This window comes from Aspergillus melleus (assembly GCF_016097325.1).
Source record: "Aspergillus melleus strain CBS 546.65 chromosome Unknown contig4, whole genome shotgun sequence".
In the NCBI taxonomy this organism is placed as follows: domain Eukaryota; kingdom Fungi; phylum Ascomycota; class Eurotiomycetes; order Eurotiales; family Aspergillaceae; genus Aspergillus; species Aspergillus melleus.
The window spans coordinates 444,122-463,845 of NW_025763373.1; the positions used below are offsets into that span (position 1 = coordinate 444,122).

Below are 19,724 nucleotides of genomic sequence, written 5' to 3' on the forward strand. Positions count from 1 at the left end.
GGAGGTCTTGGTCCGGCCCCAGAGACCCTAAGGAGCTCCAGGACTATATTTTTCTACAAGTCGTGTATTTACGCTGGTTTCTGGCCTTCATCCTCATAGCACATCTTTTTGAAATGTCTTTATACGCCCACGTAGGTCTTGTACTAGGTCCTTGGTATTGATTTTGGATCGACCCTCGCCACAATCTGGATAATTGAGAGCCCAAAAGAGAAGGCCAAGCAGGGCAACAGCCAGGTCCAAATCGTTAGTTGTACTTATTCGACCTAAATGATATCGTCTGATTAGCAGTTTTGAAGATGCAGTCGCTCCAATCCGAAATGCTCTCGAAATTTCAGCTGCTCCGCGTCTGCGAATCGGCTCGGCGTTCAACATCTTCAATACAACTTGCTGTCTCTGGACCTGCCCGATTGAATTAGCGATGTGAAAATGTGGAATAAGAGCTTATGGATAACCTGACATGAAGGGTCTCGTTCACAGCGGTCTGTTGCTCATTTCGCAATGTTCAACGTATCCTTGAAAACGCTCATCTTTGCGAATGGCGACAATCCGCAGATTCGGCAGCGAAGTACCGTATAAAGCGTCATGATCGTGCATGCGACTGTACCTCCGGCCGTTGACTGCGGTTGATATCCGACGGTTGTATACCCCATACGCCCTCACCAATCTGTTTCCCGTACAGCTTCACCAGAATTCCCACCACGACCGGTCCAATGATCGTATTGAGCAGGATTGCCCACACTCCCGTGATAAAGCCTTCCTTGCTGACGTAGCCCGACTCATTGTAGCCGATTTCAATGATCAGCAAGCCGATCTCACCACGGGCAACCATGGCAGATCCAAGGAGCAAGGCCGCCTGCCAGGTGGCACTGGGTTTGGCATCGGAGTCCGTGCCTGTCTCCCTGATCTGATGCAAATGTTCCTTTTCCTCGGGGGTTTTGCGTTTCATACAGCCCCAGAGTGGAACCCATATCCCCACGACAAACTAGTCCATGTTAACGTCGTCATCCCCACACATACTATCAGGATCAAGGATGCATACCTTCGCGAAAGCCATCAAGAGAGTATAGAGAATTCCTCGCCAGATGCGTTTTCCCGTCCAAAGCTGTACAAACGGAATAGCGAATCCGACACTCGCAAAAAACAACGGCTCCATCAAATACTTTTGCACATCGAGGAGATATCGCTCAAAGGTGTGGACGAACGTGGGACTCTTGTCGGCCTCTCGTTCTCCCTCCTCGCGACTCAAGACCACAAACGGGCCCTCCGGATGCTTGCTCGGAATGTACGTCAGGAACACGCCGGCCAGGAATGCGCCGAAGAGGATCGAAGTACCGGCATAGGCCGCAATACTAATGAAGGCGGACAGCACGAGAACCATCAAGACGATATTCGAGAGATGGTCTAAACGGGCAAAGTGGTATTCAATGTATCGGCGGAATAGCGGAGCGAACACCCATTTGGTGAGCACCGGAGTCCCGATTGCCATGGCGAAGGATGCGACGATGGGGCGACCGATGAGCCAGCCCAGGTTAACGTTGTCGCCCCCGGAGAGCTTTCCAAGGTCGCCAATGATACTAGAGGAGTAAGTTGCTAGTTGGGATATGGCGTGTCGGTCTGTGCAGCTCACCTTGACAGGACCAGCCCTACCACATCGTCGATGACGGCGGCGCTGACTAGTATTGAACCCACCCGGGTCTGGGACAAGTCGACGGCTTTCGAAGCAGAAGCGATAACGGCAAAAGTAGTCCCTAGCAATCACATCAATATTCTGAAGAGGAGGCACACATCGAGAATAGTTACCCAACGAGGTAGCGGATAGACTTGATCCGATGATAAATGTTTCGACGGCCCCTGGGTTTATCAGTCAGATGATCAACGCCCTGGAAAAGCTAAGAACCGCAGAGGCATCGAGAAATAAGTGCATACCATAGCCGTAGCCCAGGTACAGCAAAAGATACGACAGGCCGATAGGGAAGCACACCCCCGTCGCAGCGCCCAACATGCTCGGGGAGAAATTCTGCTTGAGAAGATCAAGCCGAGCACTAAGTCCACCTGTAACGCCATCACACGGCGTCCGTCAGCACTCTATCACTAGCTTCAATGATATCATTTGCCACGTCCATACCCTCGAAGATAATCAAGATCAGTCCGACATATCCGACCGCCAGAAAGGTACGCTGCCATTCTGTGTCCAAAATATCCGCAAGCGGCGTTCCATAGACCATCCCAATGACAATTGGACCGATGATACCGGCCCTGATGATCTTGGCCGACACCCATTCTGCTAGGGAGAGGAAGAAGAAGAAAGATATGATTATAAGGATTTCGACAACTGAAAAAAATTAGCATCGACGTCTGCTCTCGTCAGGTGCACGACGTCACCGTACTGCTTGGCTCATGGTAGGGAAGAAAGCCTCCTGCCATGTCTTATGCACTGCAGCTGAGAGGATCAGCGAAGGAGGTTGATTTATGATTCTTACTCGATACCGGGATCCTTGTGTGTGTCGAACAGGGCCAGTGTTTGTCAAGTTGGAAAGGATGAAAATCCCGTGATTCAACGTTACATTGACCTCGAGGGTGAGTGACAAAGTTTGATTAATCATTCGTGACCCAAATAATTGACTCTTGCCTGGCCATTCTGTTCCCCACTGACAACTGGTGGATCCCCCCATGTGAAATGTCAAGTGTCATCGAATCTTCGGTGTGCTGGGCACACTGTCCTCTGTCGCTTTCTCGCTGGACAACCACCTTATAAAATTGGTATAATTGAGCTCTGCTGAGAAACCTTGATGTTTTCATTCTATGTTAATTGCTCTTAATAGTCCACGTTACGCATATATTTGCGGTCCATATGTATTACAAATTGCCCCATAAATTATAGTTTGAAGTCGCACTTTGGTCTAGCTTCTCGTTTGAGTCGTTCCTTTTATTTCTTTCTGCATTTGCGCTACATCTCAGCAAGACATCCCAAGTTACCAACCATTAATGACCCTCATGTATAGATCTGAAAGCGGACCCTTCAGGTCCAAACTCAACACCCATGCGCCTTCAGACGAACAAGATCCAAGTGAAGATAACCGAATAAGTATAATCGAAAAGGCCCAATTGCCATCAGTCAAGCACATAGAACATTGTGGTCTTCAGCTGATTCTCAAGTAGGCGCTGAACTACATGGTCTATATTGACTTCAAGCATCAACCCGTGCATTTCAGTCATGGCTCTGTCGATCAAGACTTCTCGGTCAATGACAAGCTCTTCCTTATTTGATGCAGTCTTACTAATAGAAAGACCCTCGAACCATGCGTATCGGTGCTCGCGGCCGGCGCGTGTGATACAGATATTGCAGGTTAGGCCACAGCACATTGGGGGCAGTACGGTGGATATAATGCCTTTGCGCGATATCTGACACAATCGTATACCTGGTTTAACAAATCAGCACAAGAACATCAAGGGGGGTCTCCGAACTTACACCCACCACCGACACCCGGAACCTCCTCCCGACATCTCATACCGATCTCGCCGAAGGCTATAGATGAGGCGAGCAATGAATAATACCGTGATGCCTCTCCCAAGGGGAAAGTCCCAATGCGATATAGCAGATGTGGGTCTAATGTAGTTCAGTCGAGTCCATTCCAGGACTCCGGTTACATCTCCGAAATCAGCCCTCATGTTGATCCGGGTTGATGAACTACGATCACTGTGAAGCAGGTAGATTGACCAATGGTTGTCGCTGGTGTTCGGGCCTGCTGCACCGGTCGTGTGTACTACCACACGGACATCCGTGATTGGCGTGGAGTCTGTTTGAATGTCTCGCTGGTACAATTGGTAAGACATTTAGGCAGGAAGTCCCTGAGCAGGATAGTGGGCTGTAGCCTGGACTGGAAGCTCAAGCCCTGGCTGCCTCGTCCGGGCTTATAGAGTCGGCAAGAATGGGTCAAATATCGACACCTTCCACCAAAGTCAGCGAGTCAAGGACTATGATCCAAAGTCTTGTGTGTTTATTAGGCAAGACTGCGTATTGTTCATGATAGTAGTTCCAGTTCAATGCCCTCGCCCTCTTTGTCTGTGATTTCCTATACCCTTATGTATGAAGCCAGGACATTTCCTTTGCATACCGTTGTAGAGCATGGCATATTCCGGAGACATCCAACAATTCTCGGTGATTGGGCCTTACGCAGGGTTGGTAGCGGAATAAATCTTTAGTATACAGGGAAACACATTACCAAGATCTCGGGTTGGAGTAGCAGGATGAAACTTAGGGCTAACAAAAAGCATCTAGCATCAGATTCCAGAATTTAATCTGAAGGGTCGTCATAGTTCGGATACCTCCTCTTTTTTGTCTCCATTATAGAAGCGCGGCTGGCGCTATGTCTAATGAAGTTTATAGACATTCCCGGTGTCCTGATCTTCAAAGGGTTCTTTTTTTGGGCCTGGGGATTGGCCACTACTACTGTTGACGGTACAGTCACTCGGCCTGTAACTTCTACCGTTAGAATGCTTATCAGCGTTCATTGCTGCCAATCATCCATGTTACTACCGACATGAGCTGTCTCAAATGCTACATTAACGCTGCTATGTAGGTGTATAATACCATTAACATCTCTTAGCACACCTTGTCTTATTCCTAACTTCCCTGATTGCCCTGCTTGCCTCATATCTACGTATGCTTCCTGAATTTTGTAGGAGCTTGTAAGAGTATTTTTCTGTGGCTCGTTGCCCCCACCAATAGATGAAAGATTATCTCCCTTGGTGACACCTACCGAATCAACGCACTCGAAGATACACAGAAAGGCAGCAAGCAGCCACCTTGTTACCTCGTCCATACCTAATGTTCTGTCACCTGAGCTCGAGTCCTATGTAGTGTAACACCATGACGGCATCCCGTTTTCTCTTATTATCTCGTAGCAGCTCTCTGCCCCTCCCCCGCACAGTGTTGTTGTTTTTTCTTTCTCCCCGATGAGACACTCCACTGTTGAGACCAAACGCACGGATCAAGATGGATCGCCTTCATACTTCGGAACGACAACCACCGAGCTGTCTCAGATGCGGCAAGCAGACTATTCTGGTAATTTGCAAGAAAGAAAACACGAAAGGGAATGCAGATAGGCCCTATTACATCTGCGAATGTGGCAAGTTTGCTTGCTTCTCCGACTCACGTGGGGTGCATGATGGCAACCCTCACTGCTATTGTGGGAATGGAACGCCTGTGACGAGTAGACTTATCATCTCAAGTCAGGGAGCGAAATTCTACGCATGTGCTGGTGGGGGTTGTGACTTTTTTAGATGGAAGAGGGACAACGATGGGTTCATCGAGTCCTACAAAGGTCCTATCAACCCTCGTGTCTTGGCAGGTCTTGGATGCTGAAATCCTCAGACGGTGTTTATAACCAGCTGATATATCCTCTCCCTATGCAAAGCAACTCCAAAGTATCTAATTATCGGTTTTGCTTATAGATCTCTCATCTCTCTCCCCTCGAGAACGAGAAAACGAGCCCCCGATCGGAGTTTGCTTGAACCCCCGACACACAAAGCCTTGTCCGCAGAGCTCAGCATACCAGTAGATCTATCTCTGTCCTTCTTCCTCAGCTCTCATGCACATGCGGTATAATATACCCTCGAGGCGGCACGTTGCTCCCTAGGGCGCTACTCTACTATGTTCCCCGGAACAGCAGCTCTTCCCATACTTTGATTTAGGTTTAGAACCAGGGTCCTAAACCTTACCTCAGACAAGGATAGCCTATCCTATTGAGGTATGGGCGATGAGCATAAAGGTGGAAGACGGCTTAGTACAAGGATCATGCAGCCGGTACTGACAGGAGTATGTGGCCGGCACAGACCTATGACACCCCTATGAGCGTTAGTAATGATGGTATGTTAGCATTGTTCTCTGCTTGTTTTTATTCTTCTTGTTTCTTTTTTCGCTAATTTATCTTCTGGTCATTTTGTACTATGTACTTGGTCTCTAAGGTCTTGAGGTTATTTTGGTCTCCTCGTGAAGTACATTCGGCTGATCTTAGGTTTGAATTACTGGATAGAGGTGTGTATATACCAATGGAACTAGATGGGTCAGATAGAAAGGACGAAGAGAGTATAGATGTCCAAATACTATGAATTTAAGAAGTCTTGTATACTCTGTTTTCCACTCCTTCCATCGCTTAAGATATTGAAGCCAGTGCTGGTAGCCGACCGGAGCCAATAGAGATTTCTACCATCTCGAACGATGAACATAAACGGATTAGCTATTTCAATAACAGCAATATATCCTCCGATCCTCGACGGATAAGCCTTCAGCGCGAGCTCAACGCGGTGGAAAAAAGGTCAAGAGGCGTGGATAAACTATAAACCGTAGGTCGGGCGCGTAGATCGTAGGTATACTATTCCTTACGGTGTATCCATGGATGTATTCACATGCAGATTGATAACTCCAGGTGCAAATCAACAAAAAAGAAGATGAGTCAGACACGAGACCAACAGCATGCATCACGAGGATGGGTTCCTGAAAACCCAAACCAAAGAAACAGAAAGAACGAGGATAACCGACGGCAGAAAGCAGAGAAGGGGGGAGAAAAAAGCCTCGGTTGAAGGCAGTCCAGTTCTTGGCCCGGCTTCTCCCGTGTTAGTCATTCACTACTGGACTTTGTACTTCCGCCTCCGCAGTCTGCAGACGCCCCGACGGAGTAGAGAGGACTAGTTCTAGTTCTAGTTCTAGTACAGAGTACTAGAGCACATCACAAGCCTTGGCTAGCAGACACACCGTCGCTGCCTGATGACGACGGTGCGCCTCCAAGAATTGGGCGAGCGTAGGACTGAGCATGTGAAGGTCCCTTGGTAGCGGCAGAGTCGATGAGGTCACGCCCGTCGAGGGAACCACCGTGGCTGAGGTGCAATGCCTCGGAAGTTATGTAGTTATATAGTAGGTCGAGGTATATGGGGGAGAAAATGCGGAGAAGACAGTATACGGAGCACTATTTCATAGACTGCCAGTACAGCTGTAGAGCAAGGCATAATTATGAATGATTAACGCGCGGGGTAAAAAATCAACCCAGCAGTCTTTCCTCCTGTAGTCTTCTCGATCGTACATCTGGTCCTCCAGATCTCCGTAGGTTCGGTTGTTGAATCGCAAACGGCGGTGCTGCTTCCGCTCGTCCAGCAGCCTCCGCTTCCCCGTCATCGCTCTCTCCCTCTCCGTAAAAGTCAAAACCCGCCACTTGGACCGAGCCGTTCATTCGATGATCCTCGTTCCCGAGAATTAATTTTATTTCTTTTAAAATGATTTTCCTTAATTCTTGCTGCCCCGGCGCCGGCTGACCTGAGCCCTCTCCTCCCTCTGCCGATTTAAATAGCCTGGAGTCGAGCCGAGGGACATATAGCTCTTATACTTCCGTATCTCCCCGGACTTCTGGAACGCCTGTGAAGGTCCGATATCGTCCTCTCTCACCCTGAGCTTCCCTCTAATTTAGAAAAGACCTCTTCCGGGCTCCTTTGAAGTTGTTTTGTCCGGCGTCTTTCTCTCTTTTCGATCTACTCCTTGTCTTGTCCTTCGCTTTGTACCGGACCGCCGTTGCACGTGCCATCGCACCAATAGCTTCATATCGTCATCGTACCATTTCTGCTGCCAATTGACTCGTACCTTCTCCCCTGGAATAATCACAATACCTTCATCATGTCTGCAAAAGGAGGCAATGGCAAGAAGACAACTTCGCCGGCGGTAAATCTGATCGGTAGGTCCTATCTCGCCGGAATGACAATATGCGCACTTTACTGACATGCGCAAACAGCCGGTGGCGGTGCCGGCATGATGGAGGCGCTCGTGTGCCATCCCCTAGATACCATCAAAGTCCGAATGCAGCTGTCGCGACGCGCGCGAGCTCCGGGAGTAAGTTGTCTCGCATGCATGGCGTCCTTGAATGAGTGTGAGTTCCAGCTAACACCCAATCTCGATAGATGAAACCCCGGGGCTTCGTCACCACCGGTGTTGAAATCGTGAAAAAAGAAACCGCATTGGGACTGTACAAGGGTCTGGGAGCTGTTCTGGGAGGTATCATCCCGAAGATGGCCATCCGGTTCACTTCCTACGAGCAATATAAGCAGCTTCTTTCAGACAAGGAGACCGGCGCAGTCACAAGCAAAGCCACCTTCCTTGGTAGGTTGCACTTCTCCGTCCACATACCTCATCCAGCCACGCTAACCAAGACATTTTCTTGAATAGCTGGTCTTGCTGCTGGTGTGACAGAAGCCGTGGCCGTGGTGAACCCCATGGAAGTCGTTAAGATTCGTCTGCAAGCGCAACATCACAGTTTGGCCGACCCCCTCGACACGCCCAAGTACCGAAGTGCCCCGCATGCCCTGTTCACCGTCATCAAAGAGGAAGGATTCAGCACTCTATACCGTGGCGTCTCCCTAACCGCGCTGCGACAAGGAACCAACCAGGCGGCCAACTTCACCGCATACACCGAGCTGAAGGCGGCGCTGCAAAAGTACCAGCCCGAGTACAGCAACACCCAACTCCCGTCGTACCAGACGACCCTGATCGGACTGATCTCCGGTGCGGTCGGGCCCTTCTCGAACGCCCCCATTGACACGATCAAGACGAGACTGCAGAAGACGCGCGCCGAACCCGGTCAGTCCGCCGTCTCGCGCATCATGGTCATCGGCAAGGACATGTTCAAGCAGGAAGGGGCGCGCGCGTTCTACAAGGGTATCACGCCGCGTGTGATGAGAGTGGCGCCCGGCCAGGCCGTTACCTTCACTGTGTACGAGTTCCTGAAGGGGAAACTGGAGGCCTCGAAGTGGAGTCTGGTGGGCGGCAAATATGAGGAATAGATTTGTCCGAGGTCATCTCATCATTCGTGGGGCCGCTGCGCGCCTCTCGAAAGCATTTGATACCATGAGCATGGTGGCGTTTCCGCTTGGATTGCGTCTTGCGATCTCTGCATCGTTAGTACATATTGTTTGGTCATTTTGGAGGCCTTTCTGTTTTTGAAAGGCCGAGTGGACGAATCCATTGGCGAGTGGATTGTAAATATCCCTTTCTTTTTGTCATAGTTTTGAATACCAGGTTTCATATTTCATATGTCTAGAGAAGAAGATTGAAACCGAGGACATTCCGAGTGTACATCGTAAGCCGTGGCCTGAGGCGCGCACTCCTGCAAGCCCCGCTAAAACAACACACCGCTTCCCGTCGTCCCCTCCGCAGTTCCCAACCAAGTCAACAACCACTTGAACAGGTCACTCTCTTCAAGGCACCCGGCTTCCCGCAGGTGCATACTCCAAGATGCAGTCAGGAATCTCCGGTATGTTTAATGATGGCTTTTTCTGCAGGAACCTCCTACACCGACTGAATACACCTTCCCCTCTTCTCCTATTCGGCGCCATTCCCGATCCCCATATCCATACCCATACCTCACTCCATCCTCGATAATACATACAATGTCCCCTTTCCTGTACTAACACACAATAAAATCCAGTCTCTCCGGAGCTCCATAATGCCTTCAACCGCTTCACCTCCGACTCATCCCTCTTCTGTCTCCCCGTGACAATCACCAACGAGAGCCTCGCCCCTCTCTCCCCTATCCCGTTCTCCGCCCCGAACGCCTTCTACCCATCCCTCAGTCAATTGAACTCGGTCCTGGAACCCAAAACCCCCATCTACCTCCTCCTCCGCCGTCCCGAAGCCGGCTCCTCCTCCCTCATCGCCCTCACCTACATCCCGTCCAACGCGGGCGTGCGAGCCAAGACCCTCTTCGCCTCGACGCGGGCGACTCTCGCCCGAGAGCTCGGCACGGAGAAGTTCGCGTCGACGATCTTCGCCACGGAGGAAGAGGAGGTCGTGGGCGAGGGTGCGTGGAAGGAGCGAGATGCGGAGAAGAACGGATCGGGCGCTGGGGGCTTTCAGCGCGAGGATCTGATGGGGGAGAAGGAGCGGGAGTTGGAGGCGGTGCGGAGAGCGGAAGAGGAGGCCCGGAATGGCACGCCGAGTAGGGATATTGGTATCGGGGGTTCGTTTGCCAGGGGTAGTGGTGGGAACAGTCCGTTTGGGGGTGGGAATCGCGCGTTGCAGATGCCCGTGGATGAGGATGCTAAGGAAGCGTTGAGGTCGCTGCAGCAGGGTGGACTGGTGCAATTGGTGGGTTTCCTGGGAGAGAAAGACGGTGGCAGACGGGTTCAAGATTATTTGATTAAGATGGCTAACTTCTATGGAATTCCCCCGCATAGGTCATTGATATCCCCAAGGAGACTTTCCGACTGGGTGGCGCGGGGTCTGGCATTGACCCCAACGCCGTCCAGGAACAGATCTCGACCTCGTCACCTCGCTATACTTTCTACCACTATCCCGACTCTGAAGCAGTGGTCTTCATCTATACCTGTCCGTCCGGATCGTCGATCAAGGAGCGCATGTTGTACGCCAGTTCTCGATTGTACGCCCTTCAACTCGCCGAGGACCAGGGTCTGAAGATTTCCAAGAAGGTACGGAATTCCATGATCGGGGCAGAGATTTGATTGCAGAGTTTCGCATATTAACGAGGAATCATTGTAGATCGAAGCGTCTTCGGCGGATGAAGTTTCGGGAGAACGGTTGCACGAGGAGGTCAACCCCTCGCAGAATAACGGGCCTCAGCGAGGATTCGCGAGACCGAAACGACCCGGCCGGTAAATCCGTGTCCCAGCGACAGCACAACTCTTTTCTTCTGCATGATACATAGCTCTTCTTTGTGTAGTTTCGCTTCCCCATTCCAAGACTTCGATCAGACATCAGACATAGACATCCGACCAGGATCGTAGAAAGCAATGCAAGCCAGTCGTCTTAGGCTCCCGAAACCCCAATCCCCCAAAAAAAACGACCAGCTCGCATCCGCATCGCAGAACCAAAACCAATCAACCCCACCAACAAGGCCAAAAGCCAAGGGTAGGGTCAAGGTCAATGATTCCGAAAACTCTTTTTCTGATAAAACAAATCCGTCCTCGAACTACCCAAATTGATAATCTTCGGACACCCATCCCGATCCTTCTCGAGGCGCGTACACTCGAAGCAATAGAACGCATCACTGATGCCCTCGCCGCCGCACACGATGCATTTGTTCTGGTAGTTGCCGAACGAGCACTCGTCGCAGATGCGGACTAGGGTCGTGGGCCGCACGTATGAGTCGCAGACGGGACATTTGCCGTCACATTTGTCACACAGGCGGCCGATTGAGATGCCGGGTTGCTTGCGGCACATGACGAGGTCGGGGTGATGGCGGGACATCTTGCTTTAATAGATATAGGGGGCTGGGAGGAGGAACTGTTGGATTTGGAGAGGTGGTGGCGCGCGACGAACAGGGAGGGAGAGCTCGAGTCTTGATCTCGTCGAGGGGAACTGCGCGGTGTCTTCTCTAATAGTGGAAATCAAGCAGACAGGAAGGCAAAAAGCAAGAATAGAGTAAGTAGGATTGGTAAGCGCTGGCGTTGTCTGCGTCGTAGGTGTAGCGATTGGATTAGCAAAGTGGAAGAGATGGAAGGACGCCGCCGAAGAGAAGAAGATTCCACGGCTCTTGGCGCCAGATCGGGAAATGGTCCGTGCGGGGACTCGTCGAAGTGCCGCCGTTCAGATGATGGATTGGATTCGGTTGCACCTTGCAATTCCTTCGCAGTTGATGAGTGAACGAGAATGAGTGAATGATTGGTTCTTAACAGGAGGAGTTTGATTGATTTTTTATCGACACGTGTTAGCAGTCTTAGTCTTGTCATCAGTTTTACCTGTTGTTTTTCTTTTCTTCGTGTCGAGTCCCTCGAGGTAAACGGTACGATATGGCGGAAGGGTGAGTCCAGTACCAACATCAACACCTATCTGATTGAATCTCCTAACTGACAATCCCTCCCTACTTGCTTGCTTCCCAGCTCCCTCGCCTCTGCTGTCGCATTGCCCGAACAGGAAAACGTGATCACATCGCCAGACGCCGGGTTCAAGCGGCGCCAATCCTCCATCTCGAACCCCGACGCAGAGAACAAACGACGCCGACTCAGCAGCACCACACAAGATGACCATGATCACCACGATCGTCGTCCCTCTATCACAGACCACAAACAACACTCCCCGGACGCCGAGCGGAGAGCGGATCGGAAACCCACCCGGCCCGCCGGCGGACGCGACGAGGAACGGAAGCGCGGACAGAGGCTATTCGGTGGGCTGCTAGGGACGTTATCGCAGAGCTCGAACTCAGCGGCGCAGAGACGTCGCGCGGATATCGAGCGCAGACAGAAGGATAAACTGAAGTTACAGGATGAGGAGTATGACGAGCTGAAGAAGAAGAGACGCGGGGAGAGGGCGGCGATTCGGAAGAAGGAGCAGAGGCTGTATGAGGAGGAATCGGTGAGTTTGCTCTTGACTGGTGTTGCGCAAGGGAGAGTGACGATGCTGACGGTGGAATGTAGATGCGAACGCGCCACGCAAACTTGCTGGCTATGGCTCATTTCTTGAAGACGAGGGCTGAGCCGGTATTGGTATGTTTGGTTCTCGTGATCCGCGTGCATGGGCGATCTCAAGCTAATGTGTTTACAGTATTACAAGCCGTGGCAACTTCGTCCGGACGACCATACGATCATACGAGACCAGATTGAGGATGCGGAGGCTACGATCTCTCGCGAAGTGGCAGAGTTCGAGGCGCGTTACCCGCCTCAGCAGGAGGAACCTCAGGAGCAGACAGAGCAGCAGGAACAGTCCGAGCCTACACAGGTAGCGAACGCGGAGCCAGCTGCGGCGCCAGAGAAGGGGACAGAAGCAGAGGCCGATACAAAAGAGAAGGAAACAACGAACGAAGCTTCACACCCGGCAGACGATGCACAGCATGAAAAGAGCACCGAGAACGCACCGACTGACGTTACGCCCACTAATGATAACAATGTTCCCGTCAACAGCGAGCATTCAGATGTGCACCGAGGCCATGAAGACGACGGCGGCGAGGTGGTTGAGGACCAGGAGGATACTGTAATCTATTAGCATAGGCGATTTCTTTTTCTACTTCTCCGATTTCCTTTCTATCAATTCTTTAATCCAGTATGTCATCTGGCAATCGCATACCTCGAGGATGGACGTGCATGCATTGATGAAGTATAGCGATGACATACCACACTTCCCTGAAGAGTAGAGGAATATCCGGAGAAGCCGAGGCACTTCGGCAGAACCCAAAAGAACCCAGCAAAAGGACGCTGACGACACTACACTACAAATCAAATAGAAACAAGAACGAACATCCCAAAGCCCGGTTACACATATTCAGCACCCACGGAAATAGATCGTACTAGTGCCCAATCTCGTAGCTTCGTAGCCTCATTTTTCTCCATTTTCCCATTTCCGTGGGTTCTGCACGTGATGAACAGCTGGCGGGGAAAGAGGAGCTCTATAAATAAAATGATTGTCGGTATGCAACTTTCTTGGATTTCCTCCGTAGATTCTACCTGTTCCTCGGGCTAGAGATCGGGGGGTTTTCTATCTCTTTTTCAGTCTTTATCCCTCGCTGTCGACTTCCTGCATATTGCATTGCAGTCATGTCCGTCGATAAGATCTCTGTATCCGACGATCCGCGAGTCGAGCGACGTTTTGCGACTTTGAATGGCAAGAATTACGGTATGTCGGGAGGTGACCTTAATTGATTAGAAAGTTCCAGTTCTTGCAGAACCACCGACATGACGAAATTGTGTTCTTGGCATTCGCGTTAGCAACCGAGTAGTCGAACTGATTATATATCGTCTGTGCAGGCTATCTCTACAGCGAGCCCGAGTCGGGCAATTACAGAGCGACTATTTTTCTTGTGCGTGGACTCCCACCTGGCTCAGGTTTACTTCTTTCCAAATGGAATCTGCTTTTTGAAGATAGGATCTTAACTCATCCATCCAGATTCATGGCTTCCCTGACTTGTCGATGGGATGGCGGTACCAGATCCCCATGTTAAGACGGATGGGTCTGCGGGTCGTCGCACCGGATTGTTTAGGATACGGACGAACAGTGAGATTTGCGACCTTTCTGAATTGCAAATATGCTAAGATTCAGATAGGACGCACCAGACAACATAGCTTTATATTCACATAAGAGCTGCGCCGACGACATCAAAGAACTCGCCTCGCACGTCGGAGCATCGCAGATCATCCTCGGCGGACATGATTGGTACGTCTTCGTCGTGAATCATTGACCTTAAAGGAACTCTAGGTTCTAGAATTCCCAACACTGAACACTGAATCTAACACCAAACAGGGGCGCCGCCCTCGCCTACCGAGTCGCGCTATGGCATCCCGATCTGGTCTCCCACCTATTCACCGTGTGCGTGCCATACGCGCCGCCGCAGAAGAAATTCTTCCCCCTCGAAGAGATGGTGAAGAAAGTGGCGCCGCACTTCTCGTATCAGGTGCAGTTTAGCAGCGGGGAGCTGGAGGAGCCGACGCGGTCGAAGGACGGGATTAAGAAGTTCCTGTCGGCGTTGTATGGCGGGCGGACGCCGGAGAAGGAGTTTGTGTGGGATGCAGAGTTGGGGATTTCGGTGGAACGGATGGAGAGGATTTTGCCGTCGAGGTTGTTGAGTGATGAGGTTTGTTTTTCTCCTTTGCTGTTTTGGCTTATTCTGAGATGAAGAGGGGCTGGTCCTGTCTCGTTCTTCTCTCTGTGCATGCAGTATCGATGGGTGCGATATACTGATGATATTGATGCAGGAACTCGAATACTACGCCACTGAATTCTCACGCCACGGACTACACGCTCCATGTACGTCTACTCCCCCCTTCTATTCCTCTCCCACCCAAAAACCTACATACTAACACAATAAAGTCAATTGGTACCGCACGCGGGAAATCAACTACAAAGAAGAACTCTCGATCCTCGACCGCCGCATCACCGCGCCCGTCCTCTTCATCCAGGCTCTCCGCGACGCAGCCCTCCCGCCGAATCTAGGCCGCGGCATGACGAAGACGATCCCGCACTTGACGTTCAAGCAGGTCAACACGTCGCACTGGGCGCTGTGGGAGCAGCCGGCGGAAGTGAATGAGATGATTGCGTGGTGGTTGGAAGAGGTGGTGTTTACGGATCCGAGGGTGGTGAAGTTGTGATCTATCTCTCAGCTGGGCTGATGTTGGATTAGATTGTACTGTTATACTGTACTGCACTGTGGATGGGGTAGGTAGGTAGGTAGTAGGTGGTCGCCGAGACGAGCGGGCTCGTTTTGGAGACTGTGCTGGCGAGATTCGAGGTAGTTATATATAGGGACTACAATGGTGTGAACTATACTCAACAATAGTAAGATCGAATCAAATACGATTTAGTAAGTACTGGTATGGTATACATCAAGATATCAAAAATCACTCAAACACAATATCAGTATATATAGTACCACCAAATCAAAACTCCAACACCTTCGTCTCAATATAACACCCCGCCTCCTGCAACCGATCCGCATATTCCTGTCCCAACGTAGCCGGCGTCACGATCCCGCCTCTAGAAACCCTCTTCACCTTCTCCTCATTTTCCAAAAGCACCATCGCGCCCTGCGCCATCAACAACCCCGTCAACGCATACAACGAGCCCTGGAACTTCAACGTCCCCAGCGCCCGTTTCGGCTCCTTCGCATCCTGATCCGCAGTCGCCACAGCGCGATACTGAACGCGATCGGCAGTCGAATCCTCCAGCCGCGGTCCGCTACCGGGCAAATAGATGAACTGCTTCACGAGCATCCGCACAGGCGGCAAGACCAGGAGGGCGAGACTAATGAGGAAAGCAAAGTGCAGAGCCACGCCGACCAGGACGTTTCGGACGCGCACGAACTGGCGGAAGTGGAACCTCGGTCCGTAGAATTCCGGCATTAGCGTGCTGCTGCGGTGCACGATGATGATGTCGGCGATGGCGGTGGGGGAGGTGGCCAGGACGCCCATGTCGGGGATGCAGCGGACGCCGAAGAGCTTTTCGGTGATGGACTCGCGGGGAAGGTTTTTTGGGTGTGGAGACGCGGCCAGCGCGAACGGGTGCATGGATTTGGAGAGGTCGGTGAAGGAGATTGAGTCGAAGAGCGTGAGGATGGTGCTGAGGGTTCCGCCGCTTGCGCCGGAGCTCCTTTGGAAATGGTTAGATTGAAAGGTGGTGAGATGACGGGTTGAGTGGTTTGTTGGCTTACTTGAGGTCGTCGATTGAACAGGTGATTTCCTTGGTGTCGCAGGATAGCTCTTCTCGAACTCGTTTGACGAGTGACCAGGACAGCATATCGGCTGGGGCACTTTCAACGCCCATGAAGGGAATGATCTGGCGCGGATCAGTATACCTATCGATGGGAAAAGTGGATTGTACTCACAATCGCCCCGTTTGCCTTGGCAGTTTCATGGTATTTCTCGACCACGCTTTTGATGAATGGCGGCTCTCCAGTTCTAAGATCCAGTCAGAGGGACTCTGTATATAGCTCCGAGGTAAGGGATCATACGCATCGATATAATGCGTCCCGTTAGTAGCGCAGGCTTCGACCACCGGAATCGAATACAAGATGTACGGGCCGACGCAATTAATGATAATCTTCGTTCTCTGCGCCAGACTATGAAGTTCTTCGCGATTGAGCTGAACAGCCAAGACCTCTACTACAGCGTTAACAATGGCAATTGACCTTGGAAGCGAGCCATACCTGGCGGGGTGCGGTCTGGGTTCAACGCCTTGATATCCTGCGCTACATTCTCAATCTTCTCGACCGAGCGCCCCGCAAGCGCCCATTTCAGATTAGTGGGCAGGTTCTTGACAATGTGTTCCGCACAGAGCTGTCCTGTGTAACCTGTTGGACCGAGAACGGCTAGGTCGAATTCCCGGCCGGATTGCATGTTGGTTTGGGGAGTTTAGGGAATTGAGGATGGACGGTGATACGAGGATATGATGGAAAGAAATCACAGGTTGAACGTGGTATATACAAAATATATACGTGTGTAGATATACAATATATAAGTATCGATGGAAAGGAAAGATATAGATAGGGACAGGGGTCCGGGGGAATTCTAGACTGCCGTCTCAGGAGCGGCCTCAGGCTAGCCCGAATGGGATGGATGGGACATGATGACATCATCCAATCATGTGACTGCACTCCGGCCTCGTTCGCACATGTTTGCCACCAATGTCCATAGCATGAGAATAGTAATAAGAACCAGAGAGATAAATGAAGCCAAGTAGTCTAAGTTCCCATCTGAGATTCCGCAGTATGGTTCATGGTAGCAATAGTAGCAATATTGTGGTGATGACGTTGAAGGGCGGGGGAGGAAATTGGAAACATAACAGCGTCAAAAATGCAAAATCGATAAGCTAGTCTGGAAATCAATATCGTCTTATGGTCTTAGTTTATTAAGCTACTGAATAAGATAGCCATACCGCAATCTACACCGTAGGACTAGTTGAAAGTTCATACACCACATCTGCGGCGCGAGCCCCACGTGACCGTCGCCAAGAGTTCGAGCCCTAAGCGAGCCCACAACGACTCCCGCCTACCTAGAAAGCCTCAGTCTCGATTTCGACTTACCGCACTGTTACCATCTTCGACTCAACAGCCTCACAGCCAAGATGACGAAGCGCACCAAGAGTGAGTATTATCGCCTGCCAGATTCATGTCGACCCCGAGGAAATTAATCACTGACTGAAAATTCCAGAGGTCGGCATCACCGGTAAATATGGTACTAGGTACGGTTTTCTCTTCGCCCTGCAATTTAGGAATCCGACTTGAATTCGATGGCGCTCCTCGCCCGAGAGCGATCACCCCCCAAATGAAACGAATTCGGATTCAAGACTTCGCCCTCGATTAGACGAAAGAGAACGGTTGTATTGACGACGTGATTGAACAGATACGGTGCCTCCCTGCGTAAGCAGGTGAAGAAGATGGAAGTGTCGCAGCACGCCCGCTACATCTGTACCTTCTGCGGAAAGAACACCGTTAAGCGCAAGGCTGTTGGTATCTGGGAGTGCAAGGGCTGCAACAAGTGTGTTGCCGGTGGTGCCTACACCGTCTCGTAAGTCGAGCGCCTGTCCTGATAAATTTTCTCTTCGTCATCGCCACCCTCCGATTTTGGGAACCGGCCAGACTGGACCCCTGCACAAGGGGAGATGATTCGAGTAACACAAATACTGATTGATGCGATCGTCCTACAGTACCCCCGCCGCCGCTGCCACCCGCTCCACCATCCGTCGTCTCAGAGAAATCGCGGAGGTTTAAGTGTGATGATGGGTTTTTCTTTACGTTTGAAATAAAAAAAATAGCGAAATTCAATACCTGAAGAGCTTAAATGAGTGAACTCCTCCTACGATCTTACCACTTTCCCCCGATGTCAATAGCGCCCGGTGCCTTGCGGATCGCCGGTTTCTCGCCGTATCCAAATAGACTTCAATTCCACCGGCGATCCCGGATCTCTCAAGTCTTTCCATCTTTCTAAGAGCGCTTCGTAGCAGATATCTCGCGTCTGCAGTCTGTCCGTTTAGTGTGCGTTGCGCTGGGGCATCTACGGCGTTCTATAACCTTGAATAGCTGGGAACAGTGGTTGTGATCGGGTCCTCTGACGTTGCAGGATTGCAGCCCTATGGATGAACTTGTGCTTCTATCAGAAAAGGTGTTATCTGGCCGACATGCTTTTATTTCATCTGTGACGCGCGTCTGACTCAGAAAGACAGCACACAGTAGGTACGGAGCCAGTAATCTTACTTTCGTTGTTGCCTTTGGAGGTCACTAGTTACTACTTGGGGGACCACCTGTTGGTCTCAAAACACATACTCCGTAAATCTACTCTGTTGTAGAGGCCAGCGTCAGGTTTCACCGGCTGACTAGGGACCTGACGACACCTGAACACCTGAGGCCATCAGGAGGGCGGCTTGCGCACACGCATTTTCCGGGCGCTCATTGGCGCTCGAGGCAGGCCGGTCACGTTGCGGGCCAGACTCCTTTGCGTTAGACCGGATTGCAGGTCCACCTTCAAAAGGCCGGCTGCTTTCTCCCCACATCACTTCGTCTTGCTTCCTCTCTCTCCCTTTCCCTTCTTCTTCCCACGCCTCTGTCTTCCCATCCCTTTTGGCCAGCTGCTCTTCATGCCTTCTCTTAGCTTCCCTGCAGACAATCCTGGCACAACCCCAACTGTTAATGTCCGACACTTGTATTGTGTGTTTAGGAGACCTTGGCGAAAGCGCCAGCGATCCTCTTGCCGTCACCGCCGAGGCCGCGCCAAGACCTGATCTCCGAGTAGATGGCAAGCCCAATGACCCTCCTATCGAGGCGAACGGCGTGGACGGCAATGAGGATGCTGGCCAGATCGCCCAGTTACTCCCTTGCGGCCATATCCTGCACAATAATTGCCTGAAGCCATGGGTCGAACGGGCCAACAGCTGTCCCATTTGCCGCCGCAGCTTCAACATGGTGGAGCTGAGGGAGCGGCTCGGAGGTATGTCTTTCCCCTTATGCGTTTCTTTACCACAACTCATGCATACTACGTGCATTGATAGATAATGGACATTCGCTAACGATGAGGTCTCTCCCCCCCTGCAGGTCCCGTATCGTCATCTTACTCCGTGCAAGACAGAACGCAAGTGGCGGACGTTGATCCCTCCATGGTAATAGAATATATAGATGACGATCTGGCTGAATTCCAACCGTGTCTCATTTGTGGAGATGCAGATAATGATGAGCTCCTGCTTCTCTGCGATGCGTGCGATGCCCCGTCTCATACCTATTGCGTCGGGCTCGATACCGTGCCGTCCGGGCCTT

General features: G+C 51.2%; 9 protein-coding genes across 9 annotated transcripts; 5 read left to right on the forward strand and 4 right to left on the reverse strand.

Annotated features, from left to right (window-relative positions):
- Nucleotides 1-580: 580 nt before the first annotated feature.
- On the reverse strand, nt 581-946 carry LDX57_007086 (uncharacterized protein; the record flags this gene model as incomplete). The annotated part of the gene is made up of 1 exon (XM_046088811.1): nt 581-946. The coding sequence occupies one exon, from the start codon at nt 944-946 to the stop codon at nt 581-583; it is 366 nt and encodes a 121-aa protein (XP_045944781.1).
- Nucleotides 947-982: 36 nt separating this feature from the next.
- On the reverse strand, nt 983-2,424 carry LDX57_007087 (cation:proton antiporter; the record flags this gene model as incomplete). The annotated part of the gene is made up of 6 exons (XM_046088812.1): nt 983-1,574; nt 1,628-1,748; nt 1,801-1,851; nt 1,927-2,052; nt 2,126-2,332; nt 2,388-2,424. The coding sequence occupies 6 exons, from the start codon at nt 2,422-2,424 to the stop codon at nt 983-985; spliced, it is 1,134 nt and encodes a 377-aa protein (XP_045944782.1).
- Nucleotides 2,425-7,663: 5,239 nt separating this feature from the next.
- On the forward strand, nt 7,664-8,823 carry SFC1 (putative succinate:fumarate antiporter (Acr1); the record flags this gene model as incomplete). Its single annotated transcript, XM_046088813.1, has 4 exons — nt 7,664-7,721; nt 7,779-7,876; nt 7,945-8,143; nt 8,210-8,823. 4 exons carry the CDS (start codon nt 7,664-7,666, stop codon nt 8,821-8,823), a joined length of 969 nt encoding a protein of 322 aa, XP_045944783.1.
- Nucleotides 8,824-9,159: 336 nt separating this feature from the next.
- TWF1 (Twinfilin-1) lies at nt 9,160-11,578 on the forward strand. Its single transcript, XM_046088814.1, has 2 exons — nt 9,160-9,293; nt 9,468-11,578. Exons 1-2 carry the CDS (start codon nt 9,275-9,277, stop codon nt 10,451-10,453), a joined length of 1,005 nt encoding a protein of 334 aa, XP_045944784.1. The 5' UTR covers nt 9,160-9,274; the 3' UTR covers nt 10,454-11,578.
- On the reverse strand, nt 10,919-11,245 carry ini1 (PHF5 family protein; the record flags this gene model as incomplete). The annotated part of the gene is made up of 1 exon (XM_046088815.1): nt 10,919-11,245. The coding sequence occupies one exon, from the start codon at nt 11,243-11,245 to the stop codon at nt 10,919-10,921; it is 327 nt and encodes a 108-aa protein (XP_045944785.1).
- A 209-nt stretch (nt 11,579-11,787) lies between the features above and the next one.
- On the forward strand, nt 11,788-12,976 carry LDX57_007091 (pinin family protein; the record flags this gene model as incomplete). The annotated part of the gene is made up of 4 exons (XM_046088816.1): nt 11,788-11,798; nt 11,878-12,349; nt 12,412-12,480; nt 12,539-12,976. 4 exons carry the CDS (start codon nt 11,788-11,790, stop codon nt 12,974-12,976), a joined length of 990 nt encoding a protein of 329 aa, XP_045944786.1.
- A 921-nt stretch (nt 12,977-13,897) lies between these two features.
- LDX57_007092 (alpha/beta fold hydrolase) lies at nt 13,898-15,072 on the forward strand (the record flags this gene model as incomplete). Its single annotated transcript, XM_046088817.1, has 5 exons — nt 13,898-13,981; nt 14,031-14,140; nt 14,228-14,558; nt 14,680-14,731; nt 14,795-15,072. 5 exons carry the CDS (start codon nt 13,898-13,900, stop codon nt 15,070-15,072), a joined length of 855 nt encoding a protein of 284 aa, XP_045944787.1.
- A 219-nt stretch (nt 15,073-15,291) lies between these two features.
- On the reverse strand, nt 15,292-16,918 carry LDX57_007093 (uncharacterized protein). The gene is made up of 5 exons (XM_046088818.1): nt 16,626-16,918; nt 16,431-16,578; nt 16,305-16,377; nt 16,131-16,255; nt 15,292-16,069 (listed from the first exon to the last, which is right to left on the reverse strand). The coding sequence occupies exons 1-5, from the start codon at nt 16,813-16,815 to the stop codon at nt 15,361-15,363; spliced, it is 1,245 nt and encodes a 414-aa protein (XP_045944788.1). The 5' UTR covers nt 16,816-16,918; the 3' UTR covers nt 15,292-15,360.
- Nucleotides 16,919-17,542: 624 nt separating this feature from the next.
- On the forward strand, nt 17,543-18,188 carry RPL43 (60S ribosomal protein eL43; the record flags this gene model as incomplete). Its single annotated transcript, XM_046088819.1, has 4 exons — nt 17,543-17,561; nt 17,629-17,659; nt 17,821-17,985; nt 18,125-18,188. The coding sequence occupies 4 exons, from the start codon at nt 17,543-17,545 to the stop codon at nt 18,186-18,188; spliced, it is 279 nt and encodes a 92-aa protein (XP_045944789.1).
- Between the last annotated feature and the right edge of the window lie 1,536 nt (nt 18,189-19,724).